This window comes from Schistosoma haematobium, chromosome 2, assembly GCF_000699445.3.
Source record: "Schistosoma haematobium chromosome 2, whole genome shotgun sequence".
Classification (NCBI taxonomy): domain Eukaryota; kingdom Metazoa; phylum Platyhelminthes; class Trematoda; order Strigeidida; family Schistosomatidae; genus Schistosoma; species Schistosoma haematobium.
Genome location: NC_067197.1, coordinates 26971844 through 26984497, shown reverse-complemented (window position 1 = coordinate 26984497; position 12654 = coordinate 26971844). Strand labels below are relative to the sequence as shown.

Here is a 12654-nt window from a genome sequence, read left to right as displayed (position 1 = left end):
ATTTTCAATTAGGCGATAGTTTATTTGGTTAGTTCATAAATAATGAAATTATTCAATAATAGATAACATATGATCTGGCATAAATGTGTTTTAATCTACGATGCCACATTTTATGACAGAGTAGTAGGAGAAGAAATTAATAAGATTAAAAGCAAGTCAACCGAAATAATATCAATTACTATGAAAAACAATATTTTATATATATATATATATATATAGTAATAGGAAGGGTTGTGGATTTTACAGTTGGTATCACCGACTAATTTTGTCTGGAAAACCATTGAAGACTATGAAGCACTCAATTTTTTTTTGTTCCAGTATGGGCTTCTAAGAAGTGCTCAACCATGACCTTAACAGGGAACTGACCTAAAACCTTTAGGTCTTGGTATGAGTGCTTAACTTTTAGACCGTTGAGCCAGCAACAAATAGTTTACATTTCTCAATTCAGTCAATATGGGATATTGCACAACCATCATCCTATCCCATTGGTGAGTAACTCCTTCACTTCCAACACAGTTGAAAGCCACTGATCATAGTTTATCATTGGAACTCCGGAAAATAATACTCGAAGCTAAACACTAGTGATCAGACGATTATTAACAGTATATGGTGTTTTAGAAGATTCAACTTTCCGGTTTGCATCACAAACTGGCTGTAGCTAGATACAAAATACGGTTGGGAAGGAGTGAATAAGATCAGGGAATTATGGAGTGACATTAAACTTAAGGTTTCGGAAAAGATAGATGACGAATACAACTCCACCATCATGACTGATTTTCATTTATATCATCCAACTTGTACAATCAAAGAGTCTACACCTTTTAACGTGGTTTGACCAGAAACTAATGATAATGTGATCTGGCGATATATCTTTGCTTGAGTACCTTCAGCGCTCCTAAACGTTATTCTTATGCTAGCCAGTATAGTGGCTCAGGGTAAATAGTGGTTAGGGATATTTAACATACCCTCAGCAACCTCATGAACCGATTTATGATCCGTAACTAGTACCCAACGTCTAACCTATACATTGATCACTTGATTATTCTACAATCTGCGAACAAGGCCCATAAGATATCTATGGTCAAATAGTACTTTAGCAGTTAAATATCGAGCAGGAGGTCAGAGGAACTGATTAATAAGTCTTTACTTGACAAGTTATTCGACTTAAACTCGGTAGGAATGAATTAGAACATGCATCCGATATACTTCTAGTTTCAAAAAAGTTATAAATACGATCATAAGAATCACATGTTAGACTTAAATAATTGCCTTGGTGTGATTATGAGTTATAGATGATACGGAAGCTGGGAACAAGGTTCAACAAGATATAAAAATCATGAGTTCAACCCTAAAATATAACGAGTGTTTACTAATGTTAGATTTAAAACACATGCCGTGTACCATCGAGAATCCGATGATTTCCAAAGAACATAAGTTCGAGATGAAACAAAAATGAATTAGGTTATAAGAAATGTACACATACCAATTTGTCGAAGCTACTTACCGGAATATTTCGTTGAGCCTTTTTAACAGATGGATTTGAGAAGTCAAACAGTTTGATTGTATAATCTTTACTTCCACTAACAAGGATTTGCAGCGTTGGATCTGGATGGAAATCTACACATGTAACTTCCTACAAAAGTTTTCGTTAAAAATGGAGACGATTGGTAGTATGGTAAAACGAAAGTTGGTTAACTATGTTAATGCAAGAAAAAACAAAATTTTACAGCAGCTTCATCATTAAGAACATGTTTGTGCATCCGTCTTTAGGGTAAAATTTAGTTGTGTGAGTGATAGTTGTATCAACAGATGGTTATCAGAATAAAATAAGGTGAAATCAACTTCGAACATGGAAAATCGTAGCTGAAATTCCATCAACTTAACCATTAAGCTACTACTTCTCAAAGAAGTAAAACAATTCTTGATACTGATTATCTGACTACATACAACTTTAATCTGTTCAGTTCGTGTGTCAGGGTAGCTGTGTTGGTGATGGCGTGTCAGATGAGACGAACCTACATAAAGTCAAAGCTAGAGCAGTTTAAGCCAACATAAACCACATTTGGTGCCGTCATGTTATTCTGGCTGCAAAAGATCGGGTTTACAACGCGTCGATGAGAGCACTTCTGCCCTATGTAGTTGATAATATTCGACGACTCTTTTTGTGTGATCCTCATTGTCCCTGAAGGATTGATGAATCAGTGGCACCATGTTAATATGGATGTTAGGTAATGTGTGTTCGGGCACAGCGACAATAAATGACTTGGTGTCAACATTTTGAAACACTGGCTTCAGTTGATTGAATATGTGTTAAGAATGTCATCCCAGAGACCTACATATTGCGCATAATTTACTGATAGAAAAGCGATGAGGTGGCCAGTTTATTAAATGGCCATAGGGTACGAAAGAAAGATGTATAGGACTGACTTCTATCGGTCTATCATGATTTCCTGGTTGGAGTCCGAGAGGCAGTGCAACCTAGTGGGCTTTAGACCTTATCAAACATGACTCAAAACAGAAACCAATGACGATCTTGAGGCAATATCTTCATACCTTAATGTGGAGTCGTTGGGCGCACACAAACAGTACGCACTATAATAATTTAAAATTAGAATGAAATATCAGTCGCGTAGGCTCATAAATGTTGTTATCAATGGTCCACCAGCTCATTTGTCAATCTGCGTGACTCAAACTATCTTGTGAAAGGGCAATTGATAAAACTATAGCGAATAAGTAGGTTGAGATTATCCGCAACATTTGGAATGTTTAATGAATTGTAACTGGCACTTACAGTCACTTTCCCATCCAGCGCTTGATATCGGGGTGAAATTTTCGATAAGGATTTTTTTCCAAGTATCTGGAACTACCCACAATTGTCTTTTTTGAACATGTCAGTATAGCGCAGCTCAACGGATTGATTCATTGTCTGCGGTTATCAACAACGCTTAAAGTGTTCGTTATGTTATGTACAGCACTTTCTGTCGTCTTTCCGTTCATTTATTACGATAGTGCTTCATGTTAGAGTGTGATTTTCATTGAAAAATACATTTCAAGCCGTAACTTTGACAATATTGTGCATGTCACCTAATATGTTGAGCTGCGCTATACTGACGAATTTCCGATGAAAATCACACTCTAATATGCAACACTTCCTTAATAAATGAACAGAAAGATGATTGAAAGTGCCGTACATAACATATTGAGCATTTAAAGCGCTGCTGATAACCGCACATAATAAATCGATCAGTCATTGTCAATGTAGAGTGGGGCAAAAATATGCATTGGCCCAAGTTGTCATAACTTAAGCCAATAAGTAAAAGGCAAATAGAATATGAAATAGGATTTATCCAAAATCTAGTTTTAACACTATTAAAATTTTTCGAATGAAAAACAGGGCGTTTACAAAAGTACACAAACCACAAATTGAAATGCATTAGAAACATTATTAGTGTAAATACAAAAATAAAACAAACAAAAAATAGGAAACGTATTTAGATAATAATTAAGGAAAAACAATTCGAGATAAATGGGATGGTTTTGAACTTGATTATATTCGTAAAATGGTTAAGAATAGAGAAGAAACTCGTAAAACTTAGAAAAAGAAGAATTGTACACTTAATTTTCAATAATAGGTTTCTAAGGGGTGAACAAAAATACTTATCTAAAATATACTCATGTTTTAATGTTACGTATGATTGTATTATTAAATATTTTATTACTAAGTCCTATATAATTTATTCGTTTTGTAAGAAACTTCTAGATTCGATTCAATGACAACATTGAATATAGCTCTTTATTCTTAGCGTGTGTTATGCTAAAGAATGAAAGTTGCTATGATGATTTATTGAGAGACCTTAACGAAAACTACTTTAGACAGGCAGCGATTATGCGAAAGTACAAGTAGCTAAGTGAATTGTCCATTTAGCAAAGTTCATTTCACACATGTTTCGGTTCGTCTGGTAACATATCGAGATCTATGAAAACTGACTCTTTACAAGAAAGTTTCCCACTCACTTTTGATCTGAATCGTGGACAAATGCATAATCCGTTTTAGTGACCGAGTCAGATTGGACAATACAGTATTTGTACTCTACTTAGTGGCAACTACATAAAAAGACACACATAACTGTATTGTATTTTCATGAATTAACTATAAGCATTCATTCCCTAATCGAATAAATCTTACAGCTAGTACCTTGAATTTATATAAGAATTTGTTACAGACTGATAGGCATCATAAGAAAAGACTACTCGTCTACTGCACACAGGTATACACACTGCTGGTGTATGCATAAAATGTAAACACACTGAATCATGCTTGCACAAAAACTATCGTAACAGTATTCTTTATTTTATTTTATTTGAATATATAGATATTGGTACAAGAAGGCACAAAATACATATGCGCCATACAAATCTCATTTGATTTGTGTGAGAGCAGTGATACTGCCCGGATGTCCAAACCGAAGCAGGATCGAACCAGTAAATGTAATATGATTGACTATAAAGATAGATTTTATATCTACAAGACACATAGAAAATTAAAAAACAAAGTGGAGAAATTCAAGGAACAAACTGATGGTGAAATCTGTGAGCATATCAACAGATACCACTGCAGTATCCCATAGATACATTACAGCCGATGTCAACGGTTGGCCTCTTAGCTATCTGTCAACTGCCGCTGAGATGCAATCAAACATAGATCGATCAAATTCATGTGATAATTGCCTTCTTTATAGGTAAAATAAATACTAGCCACCTATGATCAAGAGACCTCCGGATTCATATCATTTCGTGGGGGAGGTTGTGCGATGCCATAGTGAAGTCTGAATTGATTGGAGATAGAGTGACCCATAGACCGATTTCCACCAGTTGCTTATCACATTTTATTATATTATATTTGTGTTTATATTTTGTATATAAGTATGTCATCTTATTGAAAAAAGGAGCCTATTCCCTTGGCTAGTGTCGACTTTGATTTCAAATCATTGTGGAGCTCAAATCAATAATCTGATTCCCCGAGCAACCATCAATCAGTCATATCACATGACTGAGTTCATCAATCGACCAATACTTTTTCTTCTTTCATTTTAACAATCGAAAATTCGCTTCATGAAACCAAAAAATCCCACTTAATAGTATATATGTACTTAAATGAATTTGAGACCATATCTTCAAACATAACTAAAGATTTTTACTCACAAATAGATTTTGTGCACTTGACTAAGCCATCTCCACATACAAATACATTTAGACCTAGCCGGATAACATATCTTTCCTATCCAGAAATTATACGTAAAATTCCAGATTTACTTGATTAGCTTACATGCTAGCTAAACTATGAAGTAAATGATGAACATAAAGGTGTAAACTTCTTGACCTATTATAATTTTAAAGTTATATGATGAAAGTTGATTGTGACTTGCTCAACTAAAACAACTTTCAAACAGTTATTTTTGTTGAAAGACTACAAATGAAAGTATGAAAGTTTTATAATGCACTGATCGATTCCAACCAATATCTTTATAATTGTCTTTATCCAGTTTAAGAAATCAATAAAACATAAGAACCAAATTAGAAGTTATCTACATTAGAAATCTAATAAGTACTTGTGATTTATTAGTTTCAATATTTTGAAAAACCATAAAAAGGATGACACATAAAATAAAACTATTACCCTGTTAAACTAGTCTTTCTGAAAACGTTTCTAAGAGTATGTATGTAATGGTTTCATATTTGAAAAATCGTATTTTTCTTTTATAATGAACATACATTTACATCTTTACTTGTAGCTATTATTAACAATGATGATAAAAAACCAACACAAGAAATGGAATAGATAATTAGTCATAAATGACAATCATCATATGATCTGGAGAGATTTCGTTATTCTTTTCTTTTCTGGTATTCAGAAAAACAATAGAAATTCTTATTAAGGTCAGGGCATTCGATTATAGATTAATGTACAGCGAAAATGACATAGATTTTAAATAAATCAATAAATGGTTGGTACAATTCAAGATAATAATAATAATAATTGGTTACTTTTGACATACCATAAAAATCAATAGTACTGTACAGTGGTAAATACAAACTGATTATGTAAATAAGAAAGTTTATTATTTTAAAGCTGCTAAGCATGGAACCCTGCCTAATAACTTAAGATTCAGGAGTAATAACACAAGTAACTTAAAACGGGAATTTACCGTATAACTAAGCCTCAACAATCAGAAGTTCAAGAAGTTTACTAGTACTCCAGCCAACAATGAAAATATGAGGGTATTTATAGGACGTTTTGAGGTTCCCCTGAAAATCAACTAACAAGAATGATTTTCAGGGTGTTGTATGTGAAAAAGGAACAGCAAAGAATTATATTCTTTGACTGATTATGATTACCTTTTTTATCCATTGAAATAAAAATTAGACATCAATTTTTAGATTTAATTAACTTGATATTTAACACTAGCTGATTTAAATATATTGTTTCATAACTGTGGTCCAAGAAGACAATTATTGAGAACAACTGTCTACATATTTTGAATACTATACACTTGATTAAATCTGACATTTGGAGAGTTGAATGAGAAAAAAACTGATATTTTGGCCATATGTTATGAACAAAATTAATAGCAATGGAGAAAATAGTTGAAAATATATAATTTATTTAAAATAACTCAACACTGCATAGCTGTAAAACGTTTTTTTTCTTAAAAAAGAAACTCATGTAACTTACAGCTGTATGATCATAAAGTGTTCGTATAACTGGATGAGTCTCCATTTGTTGTTGAGGTGTCTCTTGACCTAAATGGTCAGTTGGTGAGACACTTTTGGCTAGCATTCGTTCAACATCAAGTATCTAAATACACGTGATTTATAATTTAAAAACAAAATAAAGTAAACGGTAGGCAAATGAAATTAGTGAAAACATATTATGCTTACTACAAGATCAATCTCTTCAATAATATTACTATCCAGTTATCTAGGTCGAAGAAGGTATGAAACTAGGTGCTATATAAACTAAAGTACCGTGGACAGTTCATCAGTGATCACTTTGATAATCTATCCGTTTACTGTGCAATAGTGATAATAATAATAATAATAATAATAATGAGTAATGCAACATGTTGAGTGCAAGTTTGTATACTCGAGCTTAAGTCTTACTGTCTGTGAAGGCTATCGATACGAAATAGCTGCTCAAACCGACTCAGATTTCAAACTTATGACCAATTAACTAAAAGTCAAATGCTTTAATCACTAAGTTATAGCTGAGCAAACTAGTCATCCTGTCCCACTCGACGTAGATATATATTCTATCCAAAAAGAATGAGTAACTGTGACGAACAAGTGCACTACTTTTTTGTTACTATTATTATATTTTAATTAGTTTACCTAAGTTTCAAAATCGAACTGTAAGCATTTCAAATGTCTATGTTGAACAGTCCATCTGAAATATTGTTTTAAATTCTGACAAGGAATTGTTAAAGATATGCATTCTTTTTATATTAAAAGGAGTGTGTATCCTCACGTATCGCGTAGAACAGAAATGTGTATTTTGATTGCTTTTATTTAAAATGTTCGTAATATGCTCTACTGTTATGTCCTTAGAAAATTCTACAGAAGTTTGTTCTGCCCAGTTAGATCGCTTTTTCCTTTTTTTAGCAGTTCTTATTATTGAATACGGTAAAAAGTAATGATTTCTATAACCATGAAACCAAATAGGTTGCATAAGTGGTCGACCAAAAGACGCCTAATTTCCATTTTTAGTAGAGTGAACAACTCCGAGTCAAAAGGAATAACTTACTCAGTATATCACTTTTTTAAAGACTTCAACATGATATTGTGCTTATAAGAATAGAAAGTCATACAAAAGAAACTAATTTACTTCTTACCTTGATCGAAGAATCATGAGATCCTGTTGCAACTAACTGACCTAACAAAAGGAAAAATTAAAACAATAGAACGACGAACAGTTAGTTTACAAACACTTCAACCTTTGATTTATAAGAAGTCGACAATTTAAACGTTATTTTCCACCAAGTAAATATTAAGATCAAAATATTTCAAATAATCTCCAACAGATTTAAACAACTCCACTCCAATAAAAAATCCAGTGTATGTGGTTAACGAAAACCGAGGAGATAATAATGACAGTTCAACATAAAACAATCACAAATTTGATAAAAATGTGGACCAGTATACCCAGACCAATAATTGCACTGGATTTCTTGATTGGTCAATAATCTCTATAGATAACATACTACTGGTTATAATTTAATGACTGGCTTGTATTAATTATAATTTTGTGCAACACGATGGTCAGCCGAAACCTGAGACAGTTAGTGCTTAATTCAATAAATTTGAGGTCGGTTAATGTAAATACAATATTGGAATGGATAATTAGTCTGATTCAAGATTTATATTGAATACTAGTGAACTTAATGAACACTAAAAGCTAGGTCAGATGTTTTCTGTTACGTTCATGTAAACGTCTGGCACAAAACACGATATAGTTTATAAAAGGCTTATGGGAGAAAGACCAAAGAATATCTTCGCGCATTATTTAGTCATAAAAAATAAACCAGTCTATCAACAAAAACAGTGACATCTTTCAACTACTTTTGTTATTTGCACAAAATTATTAACCGAAAATGTACATCTAAACGGGAAAATATTTTCAAACGGAGTTAAATCAGCTGTTTACAAAGTTATTCGTATGACATGTAACCCATGTCATTTGGAAATGAAAGAAAGTACTTTTAAGTCATTTTCACATATCTGAATATATATATACATATACTTGGTTTTTAATATTATTTAAAAATATAGTAATTTAGATAAATAGTTCAGTGGTCAATGCTGCCGTAAACTGACGGTCTTAAGTATCACCGTGTATCTTTTGTATTAAATATAACTAAACATCCAAAATATTATTTGTGCATCCAGTTCATACAATAACGGCATTGTATCTAAGTACTTGCCTTAATGATAAGCAGATGAAGGGGAAAAAGTCAATAAGAAGTGTTCAGAATGTTCACTGTAGAAATTTCGGAAGATATGACCACAAATCTACTGAGGAAGAGAAATGCTTTGGAGAAAAACATCCTTATATCTGAAGTCAGTCACATAGGTTTCTGATATTAAAATCAACACAATAACAATTCCGTAAAATCCTGTCCATTCCTATACTGACCTACGCTCAGGAAAATGATTATTTTTCGAGTTAATTTACTGCAATTTGCACACATACATAAATAACTATAGCATGATTTCCACAAGTGTTAAGCAATGGATTGAAAGTAAAAACCTTCACCGACATTGTGTATGCACAGAACATCACAAAATGGACGACTTTTAAAATTTAGAGCAATTACACTACTAACAATTTATATAGTAGTTAATAAACATTTACATAAATTTATATTGCACTTTAACTCCAGAATAATAACGATGAAAATAAAAAATTATAACATCTTATTACCTGTGCTATTAAAGGATGCTGCACGACAGGCTGCCTTATGTGCCGTTACATAACAAGTTTCATATAGAGCTGCCTCAGGAGCCATTGTAGAACCTGTACGCAAAGTCAACGGAAATATTAAGGAATTAAGGTTTGTTACGCAACTTGTACCATAGTTCAAATTGAAGTGTATCTAATATCATACAGAGGCTTTGAAAACGTTAATTTACCAGATTTCACAAGAATCCTGTACAATCACACAACCGCAAATGATTGGGTTGCTAGTTCGAGATGTTATTAAATCTGTAGAACTTAGTTATTTTCAAAGAATTTTTTCACTTCATCAACTACCGTGTTTTTTAAATCAAACAGTTCCAACAGGTTCAAGTTCACTATCGTGAGGACCCAGACAATTTATATCATGAGTCAATGGCTGTCAAATGCGTCTCCTAGTTTCACTGAATTTCAAAACTATATCCAAACAGGCATCAAGAAGCTCAATAACCGGGTCAATAGAATGTTGATTACGTGGAGTAAATCAGGACTGAAGCTGATTATTAAAAGGATGTTCTTGAAAGTAATAAACAGTCTTAATACTAGTTTTATTGTTGTATTTTATTCAGATTACAGATGACTATTGTATTTTGGCTACATTAAAATAGAGTACTATACACAGAAAACATTTATTAATCAGATCTAAGAACTTTTAACCAACAACTTCAAGTTTACGCCTAAAACGTCAAAGTCCGTATGCTTTTCGGTAAACAACTATGGTACTTTTGAGTGAGGAAATAACGCTAGTTCAGTTTATAACAATGACAGACTATGGAGTAGATATAAAGGCTACAACTAAGTTACATGATGAAATTTAATTTTCTAAAAAGCTCACAATTCGGAAATTAATTTGCACAATAACTAAAACAACATTTGCTAAATAATAACTCAATAACCAGAAACCACCAACAAAAAGTGAATTCCAGGAAGTATAACCTACTTTCACTCTCAACTTCCAGATCGATTCCCGTGCCTGGGGCAATACTTTCACCTTCAATAACGCCTGACTTTTCATGCTCATCTGAAACAGTAAAAACAGTTTGTGTAAACTGAATTCCGAAATGAGAACAAGTAAAGACAAGGAACATAACAGTCTAGCCAGACGTCCAAGGTTACCAATAGTGTTGATATAAGGCAAACATTCACAGTTCCCATGGCCTTGAATGTCTCTGCATCCAACATTAATGTGATTCTTGACAGAAACACATGCAGGCAAATCGATCTGCAGTTTGACTTCGCTCTCTCTGCAAACTTAAAAACAAGTCTGTGATATCGTTAGTACTTGCGGGCATGTAAAAACTATATACGAACGACATACCGATCTCCAAACAGCTATTAGAAACAACTTTTAGTTCCATTCTGACTCAGTATGACTGAATTATATTGATGTCAATTAAGTACACGTACTCTCTTTAAGTTTGCACAAATTTTGTTGACTTGACAAATTTAGAGCAATGGTATATCGTGTCAGATACGAGTGCTTCGGGTGAATGTATTCCACATATTCAAGTCAGCAAACAGACGAAACATGGCAAATGTAAACTGGAGTGGCGTAAATAACTAAGTAAATAGCAGGTAAAGAGATAAGCAAGTATACGAACACATGCGTACTATCACACATCTATACCCAAGGTCAAATTAATAGATGATAGAATAACTGGAAAAATTAAAGCAATTTATCTATCCAATGGTTAGAACGGATCACGCAGGCATTTAACTACGTTCATTCGTGACAGAGGGTTTTCAGCTAGGTGTTCAGTAAAATGAGATCAGCATCAATGTCGAGGACTTACGGAACTATTTGTTTTTTTGGGATTTATTTACCGCTACACCACTTAATTCTATATGGACGATCGGGTGTTATTAACTCACACAATGTGGCTGAATGACACTATGCTTATTAGGTCAATCACATAAATAATGATTATAATAAGTCACATTATAAATAGCCCAATTATCACGAAGTGAGTTATGAATACTTGATTGAATACTACAAACTTACACCAAAAATCACTCTACACAATTGGTGTTTTGCACTCACTTAATAGAATGACCATTGTGAGTGAACAGTGATAAGTGGAAGAAATTGTAATAGTTATTTAGAAAGCATTCAGGTACTCGAAGAATGCCATCAGACCTTCTGACTACTTAGCCACTATGACGCCAAAAATCTTGTGGTTTACAACTACTTCTTCAGTCCTATAAAACCGAAAAGATTTACCTCAGAGCCCATATTTATGTGTAAATTTATGTAAACCTACTAAACCTTAATACTTGGGACTGTCCATGCAGTTAAATGTGGATTTTTACCTGGGCACAAACAGACATGTGAGACCGACAAACAGTTGATTATCAAACATGTGAACGAGTCTACTTTAAGTAGATCTTAAGCAAAGCCAATCATCAGATATCTGGTGAAATTCGCACTACTGCTATAAATACAAGTTAACTTCAGTGAGTTACAAATGATTTGGTCAGATTTGCGATTTTAGCCCACCCAAACAGGTGAAATCAGATCCATTGATGGACGCCTTTAAAGAAAAACTGGATAGTAACGATTAATATATTTCAATTAAACTATTATCCCCACGACTGAAGACTGAGACATTTCTATTAGAATACACAATGAAAGATTATGATAGACAGACTCTAGAATCCGGCAGTGGATACAAAATCAACTGAAATAATTCTGGGGAAACAAACTGTTGGAGTAAATTATGTTACCTTCAGAAGCAGAAAGGCCAAGTTTTACGAGACGGAATAGGCGATTGGATGGACCACATGCCGCTGAAGGACTTACTAAATTAACCAGATTAACAGCCATAGTCTGAAAACCATCATAAAACAGTTGACTGAGCTGAATGTATTTAGAAAGAAAATGTACCTAATGATAAGACGATACAGCAAATCCCTTTCTTTGAAGGACATTAGTAGCGCAAACTGTTGTATTTTGCAGCAATTATTAAACAGTTCAACTTGAGAATACCTAGGGATTAGAGGCTTGGATCACAGTCTCTGAACCTCAGTCTACAGTAATAAGGAAACGAGGTCTGTTGACCTATATAATCTTCCCAGTTTGTAACACTGTGGAGGTTCAATCTCGTTATGAATATGTCAACGAGTGTTGACATTACGTGTTCTGG

At 33.3% G+C, this 12654-nt stretch overlaps 1 protein-coding gene across 2 annotated transcripts in view; it reads right to left on the bottom strand.

Annotated features, from left to right (window-relative positions):
- The window catches only part of CSTF1_1 (cleavage stimulation factor, 3' pre-RNA, subunit 1), an 18512-nt gene extending 5858 nt beyond the window's left edge, over positions 1-12654 (bottom strand). The window contains exons 1-7 of one of the 2 annotated variants that reach the window (XM_051214769.1): positions 12396-12654; positions 12236-12363; positions 10452-10532; positions 9479-9571; positions 7890-7930; positions 6734-6856; positions 1505-1633 (exon numbers count right to left, since the gene is read on the bottom strand). In XM_051214769.1, the coding sequence (XP_051067954.1) occupies positions 1505-1633; positions 6734-6856; positions 7890-7930; positions 9479-9571; positions 10452-10532; positions 12236-12363; positions 12396-12439 (639 nt within the window). In that variant the 5' untranslated portion in view covers positions 12440-12654. Of the gene's footprint in view, positions 1-1504; positions 1634-6733; positions 6857-7889; positions 7931-7968; positions 8186-9478; positions 9572-10451; positions 10533-12235; positions 12364-12395 lie in introns of those variants that run through there. The other variant, XM_051214770.1, reaches the window with a different exon arrangement.